The sequence below is a fragment of the Sebastes fasciatus genome, chromosome 18 (genome assembly GCF_043250625.1).
Source record: "Sebastes fasciatus isolate fSebFas1 chromosome 18, fSebFas1.pri, whole genome shotgun sequence".
NCBI lineage: Eukaryota > Metazoa > Chordata > Actinopteri > Perciformes > Sebastidae > Sebastes > Sebastes fasciatus.
In genome coordinates this window covers 28,359,697-28,387,512 of record NC_133812.1, presented here as the reverse complement: position 1 = coordinate 28,387,512, position 27,816 = coordinate 28,359,697, and the positions used below count along the sequence as shown (strand labels likewise).

Sequence of the window (27,816 nt, the reverse complement as noted above, 5' to 3'; positions counted from 1 at the left end):
TGCTGACGGCTGAAACGGCAAAGCATTGCTGAGAATACAGAAGTATTAAAGGGTAAAAACATTGCTCTGCACTGCTGAAAAACCTTGAAAATGAAATGTAAAAAAGCTAGAATTGATTGCTGAACTGCATTACTTAAAGAAGCTAAGTGATGAATACATTTCTAGAAAAGCTGGAAGCTAAAATGTCAGAATAAACGTCTGAAAAATTTCAGAAAAAAGGCAGAAAAAAAGTCCGACATATGTCCGAAAAAAATGTCTGTAAAAAGGCCAAAGAAAGGCAGAGGAAAAGTATGAAAAATGTTTTTTAGAAAAAAGGCCGAAAATTGTCCGAAAAATTTAAAGGGAAAGGCTGAAAAATTTCTGAAAAAAGTCAGAAAAAAAGTCCGACATATGTCCGAAAAAATGTCCAAAGAATGTCCGAAAAATATCTGAAAAAGGACGAAGAAAGGCAGAAGAAAAGTCTGACATATGTTGGAAAAATGTCCAAAAAAAGGCAGAAAATTGTCCGAAGAATTTAAAAGGAAAGGCAGAACATTTTCTTGAAAAAAGGCAATAATGTCCGGAAAAAGGCAGAAGAAAAGTCAAAAATGTAAAGAAAGGCAGAAGAAAAGTTCGACATACTGTATGTCCGACCAATGTCCGAAAAAAATGTCTGTAAAAAGGCCAAAGAAAGGCAGAAGAAAAGTCCGACATATGTCCGAAAAATTCCAAAAAAAGTTTGAAAAAAGTCTGAAAATTGTCCGAAAAATTTAAAAGAAAAGGCTGAAAGATTTCTGGAAAAAATTCTGTAAAAAGGCCGAAGAAAGGCAGAGGAAAAGTCCGACATATGTCTGAAAAATTTCCAAAAAAATTTAGAAAAAAGGCAGAAAATTGTCCGAAAAATTTGAAAGGAAAGGCCGAACAATTTCTGGAAAAAAAGGCAAAAATGTCCGGAAAAAGGCAGAAGAAAATTAGTCTGAAAAATGTCCCAAAAAACACATCAGGTACGATAACGTTTCATCTGTGTCATAGCTAAGTTAGGTAGGTATCTAGTGTTGGTGAGATATAGTTCACTGAGCGGTTTCTTGCCGTTGACTACCGTACATCGTTTTCCAAAATAAGGCCCTATGTGGTCCACCAGAAGAGGCGGGACTTCACCTCTCCACACTGATCCCACCTCTTCAGAGTGAGTGTGAACACTCAGCTTCTGTAGTATTTGAAGTCAGCGTCCGTCGGTGTGACGGGGAGGAGAGTTTATCATCCGGTTTCAGCCTGCAGAGTTCTGTGATTGCTCCGTATGGGAGACCATCCATCTCGCTGGGCTTCTCGACTCCTAAACGCCACCAGTTCAACTTCTGAAAGGCAGATGTTATTTTGATCTCATCCCTCAAGACTGTGCACTTTGATTGATCGCTGTAATATTCAGCCTGCGTCTCCCTTCATCTCAGATCAGTCTCATTGTGGTCAATGATGAATGCTTTTGAAAAGTGGAGAATGTGGCGTCGGTGTCCCTCGCCGCCCTCTGTTTCTCATTTTTAATTAAAACCCAAAGGAATCATTACAGGAAACTTATGACTTACATCTCTCGGAATGACTTTAATTAATTACAGAATTAGAGGAAGTCATACAATAATTATTCAGCTCTTCCATTCTGTGCATTTAAAGTGGCGTATTGTTGTGTGAGACGCTCCACCCTCCATCTCACGCCTCATCTTCCTCAGCGGTTCAGACTGAACCCTCCGGGGAGGCTCCGTTTCCATGAAAATCAACCGACGCTTTGAACTTCACCAGAGAAGTTCCTCTGCTCTCGGCTCCTCCCCGTCGTTTTCTCCCTCCGCGGGGAAGAAGAGGAAGCGCAGTGGGGCGCCTATTAAATGGGCTGGTTCTCACAGCGGGCGGCCATCATGAAGCGTGTTTTACAGTGAAGTGAGGAGAGTGTGTTCAGTCTGTGGAGGCAATCATCCAGCGTTCGGAGGCAGGCTTGGCTTACAGCTTGAATCGGTGGGATGTTAGGGAGCTCTTAAAGAATATTTATTTGGCCAGAAGAGATCGTCCTCGCTCGGAAAAGACAGAGAGGTTTAGACCACAAACAAAGATAAGCCTGTTAAAGTCCAATGTCAACCCGAGTCCTATTATACAGAGCAGAGACTTGAAGTTACAGACCTCCTATTAATAGCTGCCTTGCCAAGAATATTACAGCTCTGATGGCCGGACTCATCAGAAACACTGACCTCTGCCAGAGAATCAATCAGCAGGAGGCGTGATCAGAAAGATAAGATGGAGATCCAGGCGGCACACAGGAGAGCCGTGTTTCCATTCACATATTTATGCTTATTTTAAAGTACAGATTAGAAAAGCTGGATGGAAACAGCAAAATTCAAACTTCCTCAATTGCAAAAAAAAAGTTGTTAGTGTTGTCACGATACCAAAATAATGACTTTGATACAATATCCTGCCTAAATATCTCAATACTGATACTGAAACCACGGCAAAATCCTAAAATAACACTTCAACACGTGCTCTTTGGTGGATTATGTGTTTGTTGGATAACTCCTGAAACGCAGGAGAACAGTCAGAAAAAACAAACAGAAAAAGGCCCGAAGAAAGGCAGAAGAAGAGTCTGTCATATGTCCGAAAAAAAGTCCAAACAATGTTTAAAAAGTGTAAAAAAAAGGCAGAAAAATATCCGATTTTTTTTTTGAAAACTGTCAGAAAAAAAGCTGAAAAAAGCTGAAAAATGTCAGAAATAAAAGGCAAAAAAATGTCCGAAATGTGTCCAAAAATGAGCTCAAAAATATCAGATAAAAGGCTGAAAAATGTCCAAAATATGTCTGAAAAATGTCAGAAAAATGTCAGAAAAGAGGCAGAAGAAGAGTCGGACATATGTCAAAAAAAAAAGTCCAAACAATGTTTAGAAAATGTAAAAAAAAAAAAAAAAAAGGCAGAAAAATGTCCGAAAAGTTTTCAAAAATTGTCAGAAAAAAGCTGAAAAATGTCAGAAATAAAAGGCAGAAAATCCCCAAAAGGTGTCCAAAAAAGGGCTAAAAAAAGGCTTAAAAATGTCCAAAACATGTCTGAAAAATGTCAGAAAAATGTCAGAAAAGAGGCAGAAGAAAGTCTGACATATGTCCAAAAAAAGTCCAAACAATGTTTAAAAAATGTTAAAAAAAAATAAAATGCAGAAAAATGTCTGAAAAGTGTCCAAAAAGGGGCTAGAAAATTTCAGAAAAAGGCCGAAAAATATCCAAAACATGTCTGAAAAATGTCAGAAAAATGTCAGAAAAGAGGCAGAAGAAAAGTCTGACATATTTCCAAATAAAAGGCCAAATATTGTGTAAAAATGTCAGAAATAAAAGGCTGAACAATCGGTATCGGTATACCGTGCAACACTGCTACGCTTGCTTTAGATATGGGTTATGGAAACGCCTTTGCTTAATAAATTCTGAGGTATCGAACATTTAACTCACATGGCTGATCAGCTGTTTCTGCTGTCGGCGTCTTCCTGGATATATATTTATATTGTCTTCGTCTCCAGACAGCATGAAACCCGACCAATACTAGCTGACACGAAAGAATAATTAAAACGTGCCCTATTGAAACAAATCCCTGAAGACCTCTCTTTATTTTTCACTCGTAGATGGTTAGACGACTGAGGAGACATGTTTTGTTTCTGGTTCTGAATTACTGCCATGCGTAACCTACTTTTTACCTGTTTAAAGACTTGTCTACGCACTTTGTAACGATCGTCCCACCGATGGTTTAAAGTCACTTTCTGCCCCTAAATGTCGTCCCGAAAGCGTCATCTGGCTCAGCAGAACATCTTTTGACAGTTCAGTTCTTCTCTCCGACATTATGAACAGATTAATTAGCAGATTCTTCTCTGCATGCTCTCCGTGCATTGAAGCATTTTGGATATTATAGAAATCTAAACTCCTACTCGGCAAACCGTAGACTCAGAGGTCAAACTGATCTGAACATTCGTTGTCAGAATCGTCGGTGTCTTCCCATAAATCTGCGTACGTTTGGACGCTCGGAGGACGTGATCGATGAGGACAGTCGGAACGTATTTATTTCAAAGTAAACGGAGGAATCCATCAGAGGAGGCTGGATATAATGAAGTTATTAAGTTTGAGCTCTTGGCTCCTCTCTAATGTGTACTCAGTCCAGATATTGATTTAATATTAGCTTAGCTTTCAGGAGCTATTGATTGTTGGCATTGATCAGAGACCTTCTTCTAATGCTGTCACCAACCAGCACAACGCTGTTCATGTACCTCATACTTTATATTGATACACTCCTATAGAGTTTATGAATATGTAGTTACTTGAGTATTCACAGTTGGTCCAGAATCAGAATCCGATAAATAAATACTTATATTGGCATATAATTGGAGTAAGTGCAAAGTTATTAGAAGGTCAGTGTTGATGTGTTTCTTCTTTCTTAAAAATATAAGTAGAAATATTATACATAGCGACGATCTATTATACGTAGCAGCGGTCTGCTATACATAGCAACGGTCTGTCGTACATAGCAACGGTCTGCTATACATAGCAACGGTCTGCTATACATAGCAACGGTCTGTCGTACATAGCAACGGTCTGCTATACATAGCAACGGTCTGCTATACATAGCAACGGTCTGTTATACATAGCAACGGTCTGTCATACATAGCAACGGTCTGCTATACATAGCAACGGTCTGTTATACATAGCAACGGTCTGTCATACATAGCAACGGTCTGCTATACATAGCAACGGTCTGTTATTCATAGCAACGGTATGTTATCCATAGCAACGGTATGTTATACATAGCAACGGTCTGCTATACATAGCAACGGTATGTTATCCATAGCAACGGTATGTTATCCATAGCAACGGTCTGTTATCCATAGCAACGGTCTGTTATCCATAGCAACGGTCTGTTATTCATAGCAACGGTATGTTATCCATAGCAACGGTATGTTATACATAGCAACGGTATGTTATCCATAGCAACGGTCTGTTATTCATAGCAACGGTCTGTTATACATAGCAACGGTCTGCTATACGTAGCAACGGTCTGTTATACGTAGCAACGGTCTGCTATACGTAGCAACGGTCTGTTATCCATGGCAACGGTATGTTATACATAGCAACGGTATGTTATCCATAGCAACGGTCTATTATTCATAGCAACGGTATGTTATACATAGCAACAGTCTGTTATACAGAATGTAGAATAACACCAGCTTTATTCTTTTGATCAATATGGAAACTAATCATTAGTTGCAGCCCAAGAACATTGTTAACAAACCAACGACTGAGCGTTTAATTAGCTTTTACAGACTAATCAGATCTGTGATGTTAACACTCATCACCTTTAACTAAAGCCCTGGAGATGTCATGACAACCTTCCTCATGATAAAAACATCTCTTTTGTCATTTTGAATAGCTCCTCCCAGGCTTTGTTCACCTCTCCCTGGACCGGTTCAGTTCACATCTCGTGGGTGTTCCTGTCTCTCTGACTTCATACATAATGAGCGCTGTGTGTTGCCCTCACCTTTTAAGAAGGGTTCGCACGTAGGCCCGGCTTGTCAGTTTGTCATGGTGGAAGTGCACGTTGCTGCAGGAATGCGGGGGATTTAAAAGATTACTCCATTCATATTTAACTCCCACTTGATTCTTTTAGGCACGCTGTAAGAGGTTTTGCTCCGGCGTAGATCAGAGAGACGACCTCATCAGGTCACCGCTCCTTCAGAGACACATCATACCGCAGAGCAGCTTCTGTTACCTACTTGACTTTTATGTTTATTGAATGTGGAAGAAAACTCTACTGGAAATATAACCTCCACCCAGAAAGGGCAGGAATGAAGCTCAAAGACGTTGCTGCTGTGAGACTGCTAACTAAATATCTGATTACAGCAGTTCATCTCTGCTGAAGCCCAGGAGACATTTAAAGACCTTTTTAAAAAAACTAACTCACTATGACGTTCGCAAATTATGGTTGTGCTCCTTAAAATTCCTCCTTGCTCCTTCACTACTTTGGTGCCAAATTCAATATGTAAAACCCAATGAGAGTTGATTTTAGGATTTATTGTGATTGTTGTTAACTTTTTTAACACTAGACCAGGGGGAAAAAGTTTAATCCTACACTTTACTTTGTAAAATCTCTAAATGAATCCAGTAAAAATGTTTGATTTTCAGCATGTATGTAGTCAGAGATGTCCTGAAGTCAAATATATCAGTCATTGTCAGGAATTATTTATTAAATTTTATCAGATTAGTGGTATTTTCTTTTTAATTTATAAGGGACATGTAATGTTTTATACTTCTGGTGAATATAATCCATCAATCTTATTTCCACAGATGTATTTAGTATATACAGTTCCCTTTGTTAACACCTTATTTTGAAAACCGGACGTAGTCCCACGTGTCTACTTCCTGTAACTTCTCCAAGGTGGTCTCTAGCTCTCCCGTCAGCTCCATCGGGGCCGTTTCAATGCAGAGAACACAAATGTCAGTATCTGGGTGCTCTACAGTTGTAGCGTCGGCACTTTTGACCACGGAGATGAGAGCGACGGCCGGCTCTGTTCGTGACAGAGTTGGCATGCAGCTGTAGCTCTGCTCTGTCTAGCTCTGCTTTTCCTGTCAATGTGTGAAACCCAAAGTGTTTCCATCCTTTACTGGATGTGTAGTGTTTACCACGCTGGATTTAACATGGGAGGGTGCAGGTCGTATCCACGACGACCCTCCAACGCTTTAGACTCTCTGAGGTTTGTTTTGGTTGACGGATACGGAACGGATATGACGTCACGTTACTCAGACTACAACAATAAAAGCGGTAACTTCCTTCTACCTCCACATAGACTCAGATGAAGCAAATATATCCATTCTGGCATTAAAACAAATCTCCCTAATATACAGTAATGTCATTGTTGTGATATGAGACTTTGATTTTAGTTGTTTGTGGTATATATATATATATATATATATATATATATATATATATATATATATATATATATATATATATATAGTTGCAGACATTCTCTGACATAATTATTAATCTGGAAAAAGTCAAATAAAAACTTATTTCCCTACTGCATGTTTGGTTAGTGATTTCCTACATTACCCAGAAAACCCTCTGAAAGTCGGAGCTTTCAGTCAGAGGTGTTCTGAAACAAAATAAACAGTTTTCTGTGTTTATCAGAGTGTCCTGGTTGAGTGGAATACACCTCCACCTGTTTCTATTGAAAGCAGCAGCTGTGGTGTGAACCCACAGGCTCCTGCCTCGCCCCCGAACCCCTCGCCTCATCTCTCAGTCCCGATGGCGTGGTGGGCTGACGTTTGCCCTCCTCTGTGTCTTCCAGGTGGCTGCGCCATCAAGAACCAGTCGAGTCAGACGCTGGATCACTGCGCCGAGCTGCTGGGCCTGGAGGAGGAGGACCTGAGAGTCAGCCTCACCACCAGGGTGATGCTCACGACAGCAGGGGGCGCCAAAGGAACGGTCATCAAGTAAGAGGACGCGCACACACACACACACACACACGCACACACACACACACACACACGCACACACACACACACACACACACACACACACACACACACACACACACACACGCACACACACACACACACACACACACACACACACACACACACACACACACTCTCTCTGAAACATCTAACACATTCACTGTTATCTTTGCACATAAAAAAGCAACCACGAGAATTATAAAAAGGTCAAAGGAAGGTAGAATTTGTATTAGACAAATACAAATGTGTATATACTGGATATATTTAAATAATCTGATGATGCAGGTATTTATTGTGTTGATTTAAAAATAAAATATATGTCAACTAGGGCTGTAAATTGATAAACATATTTAATTAAGAATTAATCCCATGATTGTTCATGATTAATCATACATAAATGTTCCTTAAATGGAGATTTGTCAAGTATTTAATCCTCTTATCAACATGGGAGTGGACAAATATGCTGCTTTATGCAAATGTATGTTTATATTTATTATTGGAAATCAATTAACAACACAAATCAATGACAGATATTGATCAGAAACCCTCACAGGTACTGCATTTAGCATAAAACAATATGCTCACATCATAACATGTCAAACTGCAGCCCAACAGGCAACAACAGCTGTCAGTGTGTCAGTGTGCTGACTTGACTATGACTTGCCCCAAACTGCATGTGATGATCATAAAGTGGGCATGTCTGTAAAGGGGAGACTCGTGGGTACCCAGAGAACCCATTTACATTCACTGATCTGGAGGTCAGAGGTCAAGGGACCCCTTTGAACATGGACATGACAGTTTTTCCTCTCCAACATTTAGCGTAAGTTTGGAGCATTATTTATCCTCCTTCATGACCAGCTAGTCTGACATGGTTGGTACCGATGGATTCTTTAGGATTTCTTGTTTCATATGATACCAGTATCTTCACTTTAGCTTTCGATAACATTTTAATATCATGGTAACTTTGACAGCCTTAATTAAAACATTTCTCCAACACATTGACTTATTAGCACCTGGAAGCTTAGCAGGTCTGATCCACAGGAATGCATTATACAATAGTTGTGAGTAATCTTCCACACACACACACACACACACACACACACACACACACACACACACACACACACACACACACACATACACACACATAGACACACACACACACACACACAGCGGCAGGCCAGATGGTTGATGTATTGCTGCTTGTCTTGTTATCAGTCCAGAGAGACGAGCAAACACTTACTCACTTCAGCTGACATCAGGACGTACAGTAAAGTGAAAGGAGGCTCAGAGGAGCTGGTTAGCAGCGTGAGAACAGCTGGCTGACTCGTCCTCCTCGTCTCAGTGTCCAGAAAGACGCTCGCAGACAAACATCGCGGCAAAACCTGCATGTTAACGCCAACAGTTATTATCAATAACGTGGTGGGGAGCCATCTGGACGTCTACTTCTGTTGGTAGCTTCCTACATTTCCCAGAAGGCTTTGTGACAACTGCAGTAGTAGGGATGTCACTAGAACCGATTCTCCGGTAGCAAGTCGATGCCAAAATTCTGAAAACGTGACAGTACTTGTTTTTCTACAGAACTGCAGGACGACATAGAAAATGTGTTTGAGACGCAGTAAACTCACTATCGATGCGTCCTATTGTTCTCTGATGATGCTACATTGCGAACAACAAATCCGTGTTGAAATCAGCAGGTCGAGAGCTCCGTTAGTCGTTAGCTCCGTGCAGCCTCACCACCAGCCTTACCGGCTGCAAACAGCTGCTAACGGCTAGCGTTAACTAGCTCTCGTCCTGCCAATTTCAACACGGGAGCTGCCACTGACTTACATTATGATGCATTCAGGTTCTATTCAGTAAAATGAGTATTGGGCAAAGGTAAATCGCATCGCCCTGAAGGGAAGAAATCAATAATTTGCCCCAAAATGCTCCTCTAGAGTCCAACATCAAAACTGCACCCATAGCAGTTGTCATTATAGAGAAATAGCAGACCGTAGAAAGCTGTGATTGACCAATCAGAATCGAGTATTCAACAACGCCACTGACCTCACATGTCCTTTTGCTCTTGGCAGCGTTCTGCAGACAGCATATAAAGCAAAAATCATATTACAAGTAGTCGAAAATAACACATATTTGTGTCACATTTGCTGTTTTCTCCAGCTCAGTGCCTCTAAAAGCGCGAGGGGAGGATTCCTGTTTAGAGCCTCTCTCAGTGAAGGTGACCTTTTTTTACTTCGCTGCAACTAGAACGGGATCACAAATTATGCTGATAGGAAACATCCTCCTCCGATATTATTAATGGACCCTATTTAGAAAGGCGGGCTTGAATAAAAGCACAATTTATCCAGGCGAGAGGATGTAATCACGGCAGTGTGAAGTTTGTCTTGTGTTCGTTTATGTCAACTAAAGATATTTATATTTAATTCATATTTTAGTTGAATTGATTTTTAGACTTCTAAAAACAAGGATATAAGCTGGTTTCTCTCTAGCTCGTGTTCATACATTAACATTCTCACCACATGCTAAACTGTGAGAGGCCTAATTAACATGTACTGTGTTTAATTAAATGTGACAATTAGCGTGTCGGAGCACGTGTGGCGCTCTCCTCCTGCTGCAACAAAACACTCAACACACTCTGAAGTTCACACAGTAACAACGTGATTGTGTTTGGATTTATTTGTTGCTCGGTGTCCTCTATCTCACATCATTGTCCGTTTTTTTAGTTTTTTATATATATATATATATATACTGGCACATCCCTCAGTCAGATAAGGGATCAATGAGTCAGGCAGACGAGACTAACATATTCTGTCCCCCCTCAAATCCCTTACTGAGCGTAACAATAAAAATAACTCAGTATCTTAAAATCTCAATATTTAACCTTTGATTTCAGTATTTCCACCACTTTAGTTGAGTAGTAATAAAATGCTATTGATGACTTTTGTTGAGGGATTAACTTTAAAGCAGCGTGACTCGGCCTCAGAGAAAGGTTGACACAAACTCCAGGACAATAAATAAAGTGTCTACAACCAGACAGCGTCTACGGGCCATTCAGTTTTTAGCCATCCAGTTAAACAAGATAAATGTGAACCCGTGAAGCGTTACGGAGGAAGAGGAGTTGGCCTGAGTATTATAGCTACGGCTCAGTGCTCAACGCCAAGGGAGAGCTTCAGGTATTAAAAGGTACCTCGGGCTCAGAGTGGAGCGAACAGACACCTAAACAAACCCCCCATCAGACCGCGCTGCTCTTTCCTGAAGGGTTCAATGCAGCTAATAACTTGATCCTCAGAGTGATGAAGATGATGAGACGGGAGGGCAGAGACACAGCCACATACCACCAGGCGGTGATGAGAAAATAATACTCATATCCAGGAGGAGAGTTTAGTTTGACCCGTCTGAGTGGTTCAGGTGAGGACACCGAAATACAAGTCATTTGTTTTAAGTTGCTGTAAATGGAATATTTCTGTGTTTTGTTGTGTTGGTCAGACAAAAACCAGCAAGCTAAGGATTCTGGGAAATTGTACTGACCGCTTTTGACTTAATGATTGATCAACAAATGAATCTATTATAGGATTTATAGGAAGTTACCGCTCTTATTGTGGTAGTCTGAGTATCGTGACGTCATATCCGTTCCGTATCCGTCAACCAAAACAAACCTCAGAAAGTAGAAAACGCCGGAGGGTCGTCGTGGATACGACCTGCACCCTATCATGTTAAATCCAGCGTGGTAAACACTACACATCCAGTAAAGGATGGAAACACTTTGGGTTTCACGCATTGACAGGAAAAGCAGAGCTAGACAGAGCAGAGCTAAAGCTGCATGCTAACTCTGTCACGGACAGGAAACGTTATCATATCGCGGTAATGTGGCGGTGGAGCCGGCCGTTGCTCTCGTCTCCGTGGTCAAATGGGCCGACGCTACGACTGTAGAGCACCCAGATACTGACATTTGTGTTCTCTGCATTGAAACGGCCCCGATGGAGCTGACCATGGATGGATAAAGAGAACGGAGCTGACGGGAGAGCTAGAGACCACCTTGGAGAAGTTAGAGGAAGTAGACACGTGGGACTACGTCCGGTTTTCAAAATAAGGTGTTAACAAAGGGAACTGTAGATACTAAATACATCTATGGAATAAGATTGATTGGATTATATTCACCAGAAGTATAAAACATTACATGTCCCTTATAGATTAAAAAGAAAACACCACTAATCTGTGAGGGAAATGTCTTTATTCTTTGATTTTTGGGTTGCTGGATAATAAATAACTCCTGACGATGACTGATATATTTGACTTCAAGACATCTCTGACTACATACATGCTGAAAATCAAACATTTTTACTGCATTAATTTTGAGATTTTTCCAAAGTAAAAGTCCCTAGAAGTGTGTGATTAAATTCCCCCCCATGGTCTAGTGTTAAAACAGTTAACAAAAATCACAATAAATCATAATATTGAATCACAATACTTAAAAATCGTGATAGTAATTTTCCTCGCCAAAATTTAGCGCAAGTTTGGAGCGTTATTTAACCTCCTTCGCGACAAGCTAGTATGACATGGTTGGTACCGATGGATTTATTAGGTTTTCTAGTTTCATATGATGCCAGTATTTTCAATCTAGCTTTGCGTAAACATTTTAATATCATGGTAACTTTGACAGCCCTAATAAAAACATTTCCTTACCTTGTTGGAGATCATGACGCCACAGACAAACAGTCAGATAGAGAAACATAAAGGCCGAGACAGACAGACAGACAGACAGACAGACAGACAGACGGACGGACGGACGGACGGAGTGACAACCCCCTCCAGCCAAGTCCCTGTCTGCATTCAGCCTGAACCCAGTCGCTCTGAAGCCTGCGATTGTTTTGCTGGCAGCTCGGCCTCAGCACACACCATCTGAATGCCAAGCCACTCGCCTCGATTTCAAGCCCTCCCACGCTAATGTTTATTTCTCCTCTCTCATCTGTGGAGAGAGAGGAGCCTCGGCGGAGGAATTAAAAGCTGCTCCCTGTCTTTGTCTGTCTCTCAGAGTGTCGGTTGACGCCGGCCGGCCTGTCAGTTACACTCTCTCTATATAAACGGACGTGTATCTGACACATCCCGGCGACACTCTCAATGCTTTCTCTGCATTTATTCAGCGTCTTCTCCCAGATTAAATGTTCTACATCTATACGTCACTATCACAATCAGTTGGTGTAATCGTGGGAAAACAAACAAAAGGAGCAGGACTGTCGGAGTGCAGTCTATCACCTCTGGGTGTTGGATTACTGATAGAGGAGAAAGAAGCAGCCAGCCGGTTGGATGTGGACGAAGATGTGCTTTCTGGTGCCGAAGAGGTCGCTGTTCTTCCAGAGCAGACGGAGCCGTCAGACTCTCTGCTGGTGGCAGATGGTGGGAGGAATGAAAAGCTGATGGGAGGGAATCACTTCCAACTTGTTTATTCTCTCCATTAAAAGCCCAAAAAAGAAAAAAAACCTTTTGACTGAGAAAGCAAAAGATCCTCTTTGCACAAGGAGGCGGCGGCAGACCTTCTGGGTGGCGGCAGATGGTTGAAGGGATGGGAAAAAAATGGCTTCCAACATGTTCATCCCCTTCAGGGAGGAGGAGGACTGAAGGGAAGCTGCACAATAACACTACGGATTTTATGGGAAATGCCGCCTTAATTCTCAGGCACAACTGCTGTACTATTAGTGGTGATAATATCAGAGCTGGGACGATACACATATCTCCTGATTCAGTACTATCACCATACTTGAGTGGCAATTCGATATTACGATTTATTGCAATTTTAACACTAGACCATGGGAAAAAGGTTCAATCATACACTTCTAGGGACTTTACTTTGGGAAATCTCTAAATGAATCCAGTAAAAATGTTTGATTTTCAGCATGTATGTAGTCAGAGATGTCCTGAAGTCAAATATATCAGTCATTGTCAGGAATTATTTATTATCCAGCAACCCAGAAATCAAAGAATAAAGACATTTCCCTCACAGATTAGTGGTGTTTTCTTTTTAATCTATAAGGGACATGTAATGTTTTATACTTCTGGTGAATATAAACTAATCCATCTTATTTCCATAGATGTATTTTGTATATACAGTTCCCTTTGTTAACATCTTATTTTGAAAAGCTGACGTAGTTCCACGTGTCTACTTCCTCTAACTTCTCCAAGGTGGTCTCTAGCTCTCCCGTCAGCTCCGTTCTCTTTATCCATCCATGGTCAGCTCCATCGGGGCCGTTTCAATGCAGAGAACACAAATGTCAGTATCTGGGTGCTCTACAGTCGTAGCGTCGGCCCATTTGACCACGGAGACGAGAGCGACGGCCGGCTCGTCCTCCACGTTACCGCGATATGATAACGTTTCCTGTCCGTGACAGAGTTAGCATGCAGCTTTAGCTCTGCTCTGTCTAGCTCTGCTTTTCCTGTCAATGTGTGAAACCCAAAGTGTTTCCATCCTTTACTGGATGTGTAGTGTTTACCACGCTGGATTTAACATGTGAGGGTGCAGGTCGTATCCATGACGACCCTCCAACGGTTTCTACTTTCTCGTTTCGGCTCGCTGAGGTTTGTTTTGGTTGACGGATACGGAACGGATATGACGTCACGTTACTCAGACTACAACAATAAGAGAGGTAACTTCCTTCTACCTCCACATAGACTCAGATGAAGCAGATGTATTGATTCTGTCAATAAAAAAAATTGCGATATATATATATATAAATATATAAATATATATAGGTGAATCGATTTTTCCCCACCCCTAGTTAATACTTGATGTAATTTAGTACAAACTATTTCAAATGGATCGCGTTTCCAACTGTCAATGGAAAGAACATGTTATAATGTGAATATAAAAGTAGGACTGATAACGAAATATGTTCAAATGGAATATAATATACGTTGATATAGCCTGAGAGATCAGTAGGATGCATGACTCATGACTAAAAATTAGATTTGGTTGGATAGATTTGGAGAAATTTGCAGAACTGTCCAGAACATACGGCGTGTTTTTTTGGCAGATTGAAGTGAAGACGAGTGACGGAGAGTGACAGAGTTCATCCAATCAGCCGTAACGAGGATTCACACTGGTGTCTGAGTGAAGGAGAGAGCTGTCAATCATCTGTTGGACAGACGTCTTTGAAATGATCTAAAAAACATCATCCTCATCCTCTTTAAACCAGAGTTAAGGAAGTGGACATCTTGATGTGAAACCAGACTCAAACAGCGAATGTCAGCTTCTTAATTTGCTAAATTGATTGTATTAGTGTCAGTTAGAGTATCATTGCTCTGCTACAACACTGCGATACTCACGATGGACAGTAAAAAGAAATGAGAGCTGTCAAAGTTAACGCGATAATAACGTGTTAATGCTAATTTTTTTAAAGGGACTGTTTGTAACTTCTTATAATATAATTATAATTCTTCTTATAATAAAAAGCTAAATCACCGTCAGACGATAGCCCGTGGGTTCCCAGATTGCATTTCAGCCGATGCGTTTCGCCTCATTTCCCCTCTACACACACTGTTTACCTGCATTCAACCAAAGCCTGCTACAACGTGATTGGTCAATACTACTCAGACTACAAACGGAAACCAGAACTTCTGATGCCCAAATCTTGTTTTCTACAGATCCTACAGTACATGTGAATGCAGAATCTGTTTATAAAGATTATAGATCGGTATTTAACTTAGTATAGTATATAGAAACGATTAATTACTAACTAATTGGCTGATGTGAACGGTTCTTTCCACTTTGGTCTGTACAATACTCAATGTGACGGCGTTGTTCATGGTACTTTTCTGTAGGCGTCTCTCTTTTCCCTGTGTCACCACCATCACTGCTCGTGTTAAACTCTCCATTTTTATTCCAAAACACATCATTTCCAGAGTGAGTTTCTCCCTCGTTAAGATCCACCAGACCTCCAGTATGTAGAGCAGAAGATGTTAAAGTTAATAGTCCAAACAGTCTTATCTTATTTATATGAAAACTGTCACAGATTACGGCTTTGATTTGGTAAAAGGAGAGCAGTAGGTGAATTGAAGAGAGGCGGTGGAGGGTTGGTCTCCTGCCAGCTGGCTGCATCACCTAAGCTGGTTATTTATTTGTCTGGTTATGTAAGCAGGAGGGCAGACGGCTCTGTGTGGGGCTGAGAGAGGGAGAGAGGGAGAGAGAGTGCGAGAGAGGGAGGGAGAGAGTGGGAGGGAGATTGGATTTAGAGAGAGAATTAAAATCGGCTATTTGTCTTTTTTGTTTCCTTTATTTGTGTATTATTTTGTGCTCGGCATATTTTGGGAAACAGAAATGTAATTATGTGCCATGACAGTAACGCTAATTGAAACACACAGAGTGAGAGAGAGAGAGAGAGTGTTAAAGTGGAAGTAAACATGTTATGTGACTTCCTCAGTAACCTACAATTAAACTAGATTCTATTGTGTGCCTGTAAACACGCTCATTGATGGAGAATGGAGGTGAGGAAGAGGAGATGTTGAAGAAGGTGAGAGTTGAGAGAGTAACAGAGGGAGAGGTTTAAGAGACCTTGATATTGATGCCATAGAAAAGGCCAAACCTGACATCCTGAGAGAGTCCTAAACTAATCAGTTACCATAGTAACCATAACCATAACCATCGCACAATAATAATACATGATTTTGGTGTCACGAGTCACAACTAATCTGACTCATTCCAAGTCCACCCTCAAATCTACTCTGGACCGTAGAGTGTGACGTCACCCGTTGGTTTGTGGACGGCCGTTTTGAAGCCTCGAGTTCGGCATTTTGGGCGTCGCCGTCTTGGTTTTTGGCCGTCACCATCCTAGTTTTTGGTCGTCACCATCTTGGTGTTTGGTCGTCACCATCTTGTTGTTTGGTTGTCGTCACCATCTTGGTTATTGACTGTCGTCACCATCTTGGTTTTTGACTGTCGTCACCATCTCGGTTTTTGGCCGTCGCCATCTTGGTTTTTGGGTGTCACCATCTTGGTTTTTTGGTCATCAGCATCTTGGTTTACCATCTTAGTTTTTCACCATCGCCACCTTGGTTTTTGGCTGTCACCATCCTAGTTTTTGGTCGTCACCATCTTGGTTTTTGACTGTCGTCACCATCTTGGTTTTTGGCCGTCGCCATCTTGGTTTTTCACCGTCGCCACCTTGGTTTTTGGCCGTCACCATCTTGGTGTTTGGTCGTCGTCACCATCTTGTTGTTTGGTAGTCGTCGCCACCTTGGTTTTTGGCCGTCGCCATCTTGGTTTTTGGCCGTCGCCATCTTGGTTTTTCACCGTCGCCACCTTGGTTTTTGGTCGTCACCATCTTGGTGTTTGGTCGTCGTCACCATCTTGTTGTTTGGTAGTCGTCGCCACCTTGGTTTTTGGCCGTCGCCATCTTGGTTTTTGGCCGTCGCCATCTTGGTTTTTGGGTGTCACCATCTTGGTTTTTTGGTCATCACCATCTTGCTTTTTGGTCCGTCGCCATCTTGGTTTTGGTCGTCACCATCTTGCTTTTTGGTCCGTTGCCATCTTGTTTTTTTTAAACCAGAAGTGACATGAAAGGCTGGAGTTAAGTACAACAGAACGCTTAATAAGATATTTTTAGGCAACCAAGATGTTATGATTAGGGCCGTCAATCGATTCAAATATTTAATCATGGTTAATCACATATTTTTATCTGTTCAAAATGTACCTTAAAGGTCAACATGGGAGTAGTAGTCTATTGGTATCAGTACCACTTTAAGGGTGGTGGTATTGTAATATTTTAAACTTTACTCAGCCTTACAAACAAACTATTTTGTTGTTTACAGTAATCTATAGGACTTGTTGGGTCAGATGGAGTGACCTGGAAGTGAAGAGAAAGAAAGTGTTTTTATGTGTGAAGAGAAAGATGGAGTGAGACGGTGGGAAGAAAATCAAGTTCAGACAAAACAAGGGAGTGAAAGAGGACAGATAAGATCAGATAACAGAGAGGGTTGTATGATACTTAAACTCACAACAGGGAACATCCAAGTGTGATTTCAACAGAGTGAGAGGACGGGGTGGTGGGGGGGGGGGGTAAGACCGAGTGGGAGGGTGAAGAGAAAATGGGAGATGCCAATCACGGCGACCCGGCGGCGGGCGAGGTCAGCGGTTAACAGCTTGTGAGAGTGGAGGTGGGATTAGTCCGTCACCCAGCCGGACGCGTCATTAAACAAACCTACAGTAACTCCTGAGTCTCACCACATCCATCTACATTCCACCCAACATGCCTCCCACTTTATTTAATTCACATGTTTTCTACCTTAAAGCTCCGACTTTTACCGTTTCTAAACGTCAATCTATCATCCCATCATCCAACCTGTGAGCCTCCAACTGACTGCACTTACTTTTTACTTTCTCTCTTAACTTTTAACCATGTTTACTATCTTGTATATGTTTACTATTTTGTGTATTTTGCACATTTTGGTATATTTTTATGCCTCCACGCCGGCGACAGACATGGCGGGTTGTCCGTCCGTCCGGTCCATCCTCGAGAAGGTGATATCTCAGGAACACCTGGAGGGAATTTCTTCAATTTTGGCACAAATGTCCTCTTGGACTCAAGGATTAGTTTTTCGTAGTTAAAGGTCAAGGTCACTTAGACCGTACATACATATATATCTATATATATATAGATATATATATGTATACTGCACATATTGATGTGAATGCACACAGCATGCAGGTGTAGAAGTGGATGACAGATTGCAGCTTTAGGGGGTCTGTCCTTCTCGCAGCAGATCGTCCTACCACAACATAATGTGTTAGAGAAACACCACGGAGACACCTGCAGGGATCTGGCGTCAGTATTCTCCGTGATGTTACATGTGGCTTATAAAGGTATGTGCAGAGGAGATAATTTGTCGCTGAGAGAGATGGAGAGGGAGAGAGAGGGAGAGGTTGATTTTGGAAGTGGTAATTCGGAGCTTTGAGAGTTCTTTCCCGGCGTGTCCTCGAGTGCACTGCAGCTGAAGTAAAGTCCTGAGCACAAACTTGAGCCCTCGCAGCAGATTAATGTGGTACATTTTATCTGGCCCCTGCGATCGAGTCACTCCTTTCTTTTGTGTGTGTGTGTGCCGCTATTGAACCGTGCGCTCACACACAGTTAGAAGCAATTACAATACCTCCACAGAGCCCGCTGCCGGTTATGGTTTCTGCCACGGCTTTATGGCCGCCGCCTCTCACACCCAATCACTCTTTCCTCAGCTGTCAATAACACAATTATCTGCTTGGAAAGTCCTGTTTGGTTTAAAGTGAATGTTAGACTCACTGTATCCCCAGAGGCAGATTCATGATACTTTCATTACTTCAGGCAATTAGCTCCAAGTGTTACACAGCAGAATAGACTCACAGTCTTCAGTTAGCAGTGTTAAGCTAAAAGATCAATAAGAGGGAGTGCTGAGGTCAGAGGTCAGAGGTGTGTCACCTGTACAGGGATTTAATGGCTATTTATGACCTCGTCATTGACAGGGATATACATCAAGCCTCCGTTTGTTCAGTCTTTAAAATAAATGTGAAAAATGGCAATTTCCCAGAAGCCAAGAAATCACATTACTTGTTTGTCCAGAACTCAACGATAACTCAGTTTACAGGAATATACTGTAAAACAGGAAAGCTGCAAATCATCGTATTTGAGATATAAAAAATTACTTGATTTCCTTCAGTTCCCTGTCAATCTATGTTTTTTTATTTTTATGTACACACTCACACATAAGACTTCATAAAATCCAGATAATGGAAACAATAAGAAATGTGAGTGGAGATGTCAAGAAAAAAGGAAAAAACAGCTAACATCATTTAGAAAAATAAAAATAAATAAAATAAATGACAACAAAATAAGATGAAAAACAATTTAGTAGACGACAATCCAATAAAATCCAATAAACACTTGAAAAACAAAAGTTTGGAGCGTTTTTTAATCTCCTACCTGACAAGCTAGTATGACATGGTTGGTACCAATGGTTATTATATATTTATTATATCTTGGTTTTTGGCAGTTGCTATCTTAGTTTTTAGTCTTTACCATCTTGGTTTTGTTGGCGCCATCTTGCTTTTTGGCCGTTGTGATCTTGGTTTTTGGTCCTCACCATCTTGGTTTTTGGTCCTCACCATTTGGGTTTTTGGTTGGTGCCGTTTTGGTTTTTGGTCGGCGCCGTCTTGGTTTTTGGCCGTCGCGATCTTGGTTTTTGGTCTGCGCCATCTTGCTTTTTGGCCGTCACCATTTGGGTTTTTGGCTGTCGCCATCTTGTTTTTTGGTCGGCACCGTCTTGGTTTTTGGCTGTCGAGATCTTGGTTTTTGGTCGGCGCCGTCTTGGTTTTTGGCCGTTGCGATCTTGGTTTTTGGCCGTTGCCATCTTGGTTTTTGGTTGGCGCCATCTTGGTTTTTGGTCGGCGCCATCTTGGTTTTTGGTCTGCGCCATCTTGCTTTTTGGCCGTCACCATTTGGGTTTTTGGCCGTTGCCATCTTGTTTTATGGTCGGCGCCGTCTTGCTTTTTGGCCGTCACCATTTGGGTTTTTGATTGGCGCCGTCTTGCTTTTTGGGCGTTGTGATCTTGGTTTTTGGTCCTCACCATCTTGGTTTTTGGTCGTCACCATTTGGGTTTTTGGTTGGTGCCGTCTTGGTTTTTGGCCGTCGCGATCTTGGTTTTTGGCCGTTACCATCTTGGTTTTTGGCCGTTGCCATCTTAGTTTTTGGTCGTCACCATCTTGGTTTTTGGTCGGCGCCGTCTTGTTTTTTTTACAACCAGAGGTGACACGATAGGGTGGAGTTAAGTACAACCGAACGCTGAATAAGACATTTTTAGGCAACCAAAATGTATGACTAGGGCTGTCAATCGATTAAAACATTTAATCGTGATTAATCACATATTTTTTATTTGTTCAAAATTTACCTTAAAGGGGGATTTTTTGTATCAACATGGGAGTAGGACTCTTTTGGTATCAGTACCACTTTAAGGGTGTTATTATGGCGTTAACTATGATAGTCCTAATATATACTGTATGTATATGTGTGTTCTTTCAAATATACACAAACACACTCAAAAGATGTATTTCACACAGAAACACTCCTTATGTCCTCTTCTGTAAACCATCAGTACATCATTGTGACCCTTTTGCTTTTTACTCCTCTGTGTGTCTCCAGGGTGCCGCTCAAAGTGGAGCAGGCCAACAACGCTCGGGATGCCCTGGCGAAGGCCGTGTACAGCCACCTGTTCGACCACGTGGTGACCCGGGCCAACCAGTGCTTCCCCTTCGACTCCTCCGCCAACTTCATCGGCGTCCTGGACATCGCTGGCTTTGGTTAGTATCCGGTATCCACCAGAACGTCTTGGCATTTGAAAAGTGAAAGCTAGAGATGTCCTGATCTTTTCTTTTCTCTTTTATTAGCAGAAGGCTTATATAAATGTATTTGTAAAACATATTGTACTGACAGCTAAAGAGCGTCTATACTGTGCATGATTTCCTTTAACTGTGACTCTGCTGCTGTTTCTGTTCTGCAGAGTACTTTGAACACAACAGCTTCGAGCAGTTCTGCATCAACTACTGTAACGAGAAACTGCAGCAGTTCTTCAACGAGCGCATACTGAAAGAGGTGAGACCCGTCGTTCACAAAATCAACCTCCTCAGATCCATCATCAGCCGGCACTCACAAACACCGGCAGCTCAAAGCAAACATCTCGGAGAGACTCAGGACTTTGATTTATACCGTTGTTATAAGTGCTTTTCTCACTGTAAGCACTTATTTTCTAAGAATAGGTGTCATTTCTCCAAAATTGTGGGTGTCTCATTTCTGAATAAGTATTGATTTTCCAAAGTTCAGACACCTCACAACATAACATCTAAACTTTGATCACTTTTAAAGGAGGGTTTCATTCTATTTCCCTTATGAAAGTATGCGTTGTGATGATTATGGTTTAGATTCCATCCTATGAATGTGTTTCTCTTAATAAAATACCCAATGCAGGAAGTTTTATGTTGCTTTCAGTAAACTTTATGTCTCATTTTCGGATTAAACGGACATCTTCAGCACCCAAACAACCATTAGCATGAAATCCGAAGTTGTCCATGTCTACAATGTTCCAAAACACCACATCTCTATTTTGGAAAATAATGATGCTCGACATATCATTTTTTTGTAACTCAGGGTCTTCACATAACGAACTAGAAGGCACTCGAGTGCTTAAACCTCCGCCAACGCTGAGCAGTCCTCGGCCTTATAATGGTTTTACTGCTGTTTGGAGTGTTTGTTACAAAATAAACTGTGAAAGAAACTATATAGAAAATATAATCAGCCAATCATTAAAGTCATAACTGTTTGAACTTTGTTTGAACTTCTTAACCCTCTGGGACCCACAATAGACCCGTTTTTGTCTATTTGTTTAGGTAGCAGGTCAGCAGTAGATGTCACATAGAAGTGGTGTACATCATCTGAAAGCTGGAACCTGAAGATTAATTTGAGATGCAGCTCAGCACTGTGTGTCAAGTTGTTCTAGTCATTAATCAAGGCTTAGAACATTATGATAGAAGTATATGATGGTCATCCCCATGCTCTATCATGTCTAATAAGTTGTTCTAGTTTGATCCATCCATCCTCTGAATGCTCTAGGTCTCTAGTTTGATCCATCCATCCTCTGAATGCTCTAGGTCTCTAGTTTGAACCATCCATCCTCTGAATGCTCTAGGTCTCTAGTTTGAACCATCCATCCTCTGAATGCTCTAGGTCTCTAGTTTGAACCATCCATCCTCTGAATGCTCTAGGTCTCTAGTCTGAACCATCCATCCTCTGAATGCTCTAGGTCTCTAGTCTGATCCATCCATCCTCTGAATGCTCTAGGTCTCTAGTCTGATCCATCCATCCTCTGAATGCTCTAGGTCTCTAGTTTGATCCATCCATCCTCTGAATGCTCTAGGTCTCTAGTCTGATCCATCCATCCTCTGAATGCTCTAGGTCTCTAGTTTGAACCATCCATCCTCTGAATGCTCTAGGTCTCTAGTCTGAACCATCCATCCTCTGAATGCTCTAGGTCTCTAGTTTGATCCATCCATCCTCTGAATGCACTAGGTCTCTAGTTTGTGGCTGTAAAGTTTCATGAAGCTGTGATTATCCTAGAGGTCACCACAGGTCATTTTATAAAAGGAGAGTCTCAGCTTTATAGTGACACACAATTTATGTAATCTCAAGACTGTTTAGGGACCCCAGTATGTAGAAATATTCAAATATACCATTTTAGAATAGGCAAAAATAACTAAATAATAATAATGTGATTATCATAAAGTGGGCACGTCTCTAAAGGGTAGACTCGTGGGTACCCATAGAACCCATTTTCATTCACATATCTGGAGGTAAGAGGTCAAGGGACCATTTTGAAAATGGCCATGACGGGTTTTCCTCGCCAAAATTTAGCCCAAATTTGCAGCGTTATTTTACCTCCTTCATGACATGGTTGGTAGCAATGGATTCCTTAGGTTTTTATAATTTGAAAAGAAAAATGAAGCATCATTAAAACTTAAATGATATTTTGTTTGACTTTCATTTCTTGTTATGATGACAATCGTTTCCCCCCGCACCTCCAAAACGCCTCATTTACATTCTTGGGGATGTTGGTGCCCAAACATCTGTTAGCAGCATGAAAGACGCCACCTTTAAGATGCTCATTCTGCATGAAGGTGTAATAGCAGAAAGCCCGGTCTAAGTGCCATTTTGTTAGAGAGCCAGAATGCCCTCCAGGCGGAACCACCGAGTCGTCGGCCTCCTCCTCCTCATTAGACGAACGCCGGCGTGTACACGCTGCGAATATGGTTATGGATTCTCATTAGAAAATCTCTCGTTTGCATTCCAGGAGCAAGAGCTGTACCAGAGGGAGGGGCTCGGAGTCAACGAGGTTCACTATGTCGACAATCAGGACTGCATCGGTATGAAGACGCCACTCATCATTCTGCACTCATTATTGTGTTTCTGCATTCAGAGCAGCTCCAGTTGCTCGTCCTCCATGTTTCTGCTGTGGAGTGTTGTTTTTCTTATTGCAAAGGTGTTGAATATTAATTTTTGTATAACTGATATTTTCACCCTCATGTAGAAGATAAAAAGAAGCTGGGTATCTCTGACCAAACAAACAACGTATTTTAGATGTTTCAGGTCACACAGGTAGAGTCAAACATCCAGATGATGCTTTAATGTCTGCAGAATATATCAGAACGGTGAATTAATCAGCTTCCTGCAGTCAGTGACGACACATCTGCTCTAAAGTAACTGGTGAGACATTCATACAGTCGACGAGGGACATTCTCTTCTTGGTTTTACTTGAATTAAACATCTGCAGTGTGTCATGCATTATGAAACAGTTCTACCTGTAGCATGGAGGGATTTAACTTGGGACTTGACTTGGGACATGTAGGTCTTGACTCTGGACTTGACTTGGGACTTTCCTATCTTGTTTTGGATCTTGTAGTTCTTAGCTTGACATGACTCGCAACTTCTCTGTCTTTGTTTGGGACTCGAAGGTCTTACATTGGAACTTGACTTGCAACTTTCGTGTCTTGACTTGGGACATTGACTTGGACTTTTCTTTCTTGACTTTGAACTTGTAGTTCGTAACTTGGGACTTGACTTGGACTTTTCCGTCTTGACTTGGGACTTCTAGGTCCTAACTTGGGACTTGATTTGGACTTTTATGTCTTGACTTGGGACTTGTAGTTTTTAACTTGGGACTTGATGTGGTCTTTCCTGTCTTGACTTGGGACTTGTAGTATTTGTTTTGGGACTTGACTTAGAGTTTTCTGTCTTGACTTGGGACTTGGAGTTTTTAACTTGGGACTTGACTTGGTCTTTTTCTGTCTTGACTTAGAACTTGTCATTTTAAACTTGGGAACTGACTTTTGTGTCTTGACTTTGGTCTTGTAGGTCGTAACTTGGGACTTGACATGGGACTTGTTTGCCTTGACTCTGCACTTGACGTGGCACTTTCCTGTCTTATTTTGGGACTTGGAATTTTCTTTACTTCCAATTTAGGCCTTGTGGTACTTAACTTGGGACATGACTTGAAACTTTTCTGTCTTTAATTGGGACTTGTTGGTATAAGACTTGAAGTTCTTGACTTGGGACATGACTTTTTCTTGACTTTGGACTTGTTGGTGTTGACTTGTGACTTGATGTTGGACTTGAAAGTCCTACCTTGGAGCTCAACTTTCAACTTTTTTGTCTTGACTTAGACGTTTCTGTTTTGACTTTGGACTTGTAGGTTGTAACTTGGGACTTGACATGGGACTTGTTTACCTTGACTCTGGACTTGACGCGGGACTTTTAGATCTAGATCTAGAACTTGTGATTTGACTTGCGACTTCCCTGTCTTGTTTTGGGTCTTGTAGTTCTTAACTTGGGACATGACTTTTTCTTTAATTGGGACTTGTTGGTCTTGGCTTGAGATTTGACCTTAGACTTTCCTGTCTTGTTATGGGACTTGTTGGTGTTGACTTGTGACTTGATGTGGGACTTGAAGGCCTTACCTTGGCACCTGACTTTAAACTGTTCTGTGTTAACTTAGTACTTGAGTCGGGGCTTTCCTGTGTTGACGGAACTTGTAGGTCTTAACTTTCCTGTCTTGACTTGGGACTTGTTGATGTTAACTTGGGACTAGGCTAGACTTGGGACTTGAATCTGGACTTCATAGCCAAGACTTGAGATTTTGTGTAACCTCTTCTTCTGCATTGCGTACATTGCCGTATGTATCACTTTATCTCTCATAGTCTCAGATAAAGCGTTCTCAAGTCTCTGCTTGAGGTTTTATAAGATTGTTGCAGGTGTTTCTGCTTTTGTAGTATTCATGTTTTTAATGTTCTCGTTCAGGAGTTGTGCGCTTTAATCTTCTTTAGCTTTACAGAAGCTGAAGTTATGTTTGCGAACCCCAGGCGGCAGAATCCTGCTCATTATTGGCCTTAATGTGCTGCTGGCTCCGAGCCATCATTTTTTTAGCGAGATCTGCCTCTCCACAGTTTGACCTCGGAGCCTCGGCGCCGTTTTCACGGACAGTCAAAGTGATGAAGCCCCAGAGCAACTGAACTCCTGTCCTGACTGAAAAGTGTCTTCATGAACGGGGAGGCAGATGGATGTGAGGTTATTTTAGAGGTGAAGGAGGTTAATTATGCATTTTGCTGAAGTCCATCTCTGTGAAACAGCATCAATATGAGATGGTTAACTAAGGCGGAGACAGCTGGAGGCAGGCGGCGGTCCGGGCCAACGCAGGCTGTTTACAGTGAGCTATGCTCATCGGCTCCAAACTGTAGATTACCGTAACGTATCGTGTTTGTTTGGGCTCCTGTTGTAGAGCGGCGGCTACTCCGTCCACACAAACACAAGAGAGAGAACATAAAAATCACACTTGATGTTGCAGAAAATTAAATGTGTGCAGACAGGAGATACATGACTGCATGCAAGACGAAGTAGAGATTAAAACAAAGATTAAAACCTAATGGAAAATCTCTGGGACTTCAGTCTAAGAGGGCAATATATCTGCTAACATTTCATTCATTCTGGCAGCTTTGTTCCCGGCTGTGCTCGTGTTGTTTCTTGTGGTAGATGGATGAAGGGATGGATGAAAGGATGAGGGGATGTCTCCGGGGGGGGGGGTTTCAGTAGAGAGTGTGGAGCCTCCTCTGGCCTCGGTTAGTTGGATGAAGTGAGTTTGTGAGTGGGAGTCGGTATCAAACAGCTCCTCTGTGTTCATGTCAACTCATGTCAGGAAACATGACTCCTCTCTTCCATAACTTCCTCCTCGTCAGTGCTGCTCTCCTGTACTGTGCTTCTGTTTTACACGGTTTGACACCTCTCCAGGCATCTTGTCAGGTTCACCGTGGCATCGACCTCCTTACGAGTTGTTTGTGGTACTGTTGGTGACGTACACTGGATAGATCGGGCTTCTTCTCTGAAAAGTTATATATGGAATATACTGTACTGCGACCAGAGAGAAGTTAGAAAACAATATAATAGTAGGTCCATAAAAGCTCTTCAAGTCTTGGGGCTTGATTTGGGACTTTTCTGTCTTGACTTTCGGACTTGTTGGTGTTGACTTGTGACTTCACGTAGGACTTGAAGGTCTTACCTTGGATCTTGACTTTCAACTGTCCTGTCTTGACCTCTTAGTCGACTAAGATTTCTTTTGTCGACTAAGATTTCTTTAGTCGATTAGTCGACTAATCGGTCGTTTTCATCTTAGTCGACTAAGACTTCTTTAGTTGATTAGTCATTTTTTTTGCATGCTGACTGAGTTATTTCTAAGAAACGTCTGAGCACATCTCTGGTAAACAACCAGAATTAAATCGGTGTTTTTGTGTGATTCTTTGTGGAGAAACTCAGTTTTACAGATCTGTCGATTAAATCAACTAATCGATTAGTCGACAAAATCGGGACTTGACTTGGGGCTTCCCTATCTTGACGTGGGACTTGATTTGCAACTTGTAGGTATTGAACTGGAACATGACGTGGGACTTGTAGATCTTGACTTGGGAGTTGAAGCTGGACTTCGTGGCCAAGGCTTGAGATTTACTTCCCAGTTTGTATTACTCCTGCTTCTGTATTGCACACATAGCTGTCTGAACTTGGGACTTGACTCTTGCACATTTTAGTTAGTTTCCTTAAAGATGAATTAACAGGGTCATAGAGTTTTTATACCAGAAATGCTGGACTTTGAAATGACTTTTTCTGAAATCATAAACCACTTTTTGCACCTTCCAAGTGTAATATACTGTACTGATATTATAATAATAATAATAATAATAATCACAATTAGCTCCTGCATCACCTTCTGAGTCAGATCAGGTCAAGGAGAAACTGTTATGATCTCCACGCCTCTTTCCATTCGAATTAACTTTAATGGGATTTTTGAATCGTCTCCATCACCCCTCCTTAATTTAATTGGTCTTGTTGCCCGGTTGGCCTCAGGTGATCCGAAGCGTTGATCGGTGCAGCTTTTCTCATGCTTCTCGTGCTTTCTCCACAGACCTGGTGGAGGCGAAGATGGTCGGCATCCTGGACATCCTGGACGAAGAGAACCGACTACCTCAACCCAGCGACCAGCACTTTACCGACACCGTTCACAACAAACACAAGGACCACTTCCGCCTCACCGTGAGTGACTCTTCAAAGTTCACAAGAGAAGTTGGAGACAGATAAATTAGATTTTGGCACCCTAAACTAATTTAACTCCTCCTGAGAGAGAGAGAGAAAGAGAGAGAGAGAGAGAGAGAGAGAGAGAGAGAGAGACTGCAGGCATTACAAACAACAGATCAGCTTACAAAGAAAAACAGCATTGTTAAAA

General features: G+C 41.7%; 1 protein-coding gene across 10 annotated transcripts in view; it reads left to right on the top strand.

The window, feature by feature from the left end:
* LOC141755857 (unconventional myosin-VI-like) overlaps positions 1 to 27,816 on the top strand; it is a 131,238-nt gene that overhangs the window by 48,635 nt on the left and 54,787 nt on the right. For all 10 annotated transcript variants that reach the window (XM_074615144.1, XM_074615142.1, XM_074615141.1 and 7 more), the window contains exons 12-16: positions 7,328 to 7,472; positions 20,649 to 20,806; positions 21,007 to 21,098; positions 23,347 to 23,419; positions 27,499 to 27,626. In XM_074615144.1, the coding sequence (XP_074471245.1) occupies positions 7,328 to 7,472; positions 20,649 to 20,806; positions 21,007 to 21,098; positions 23,347 to 23,419; positions 27,499 to 27,626 (596 nt within the window). The remainder of the gene's footprint in view (positions 1 to 7,327; positions 7,473 to 20,648; positions 20,807 to 21,006; positions 21,099 to 23,346; positions 23,420 to 27,498; positions 27,627 to 27,816) is intronic.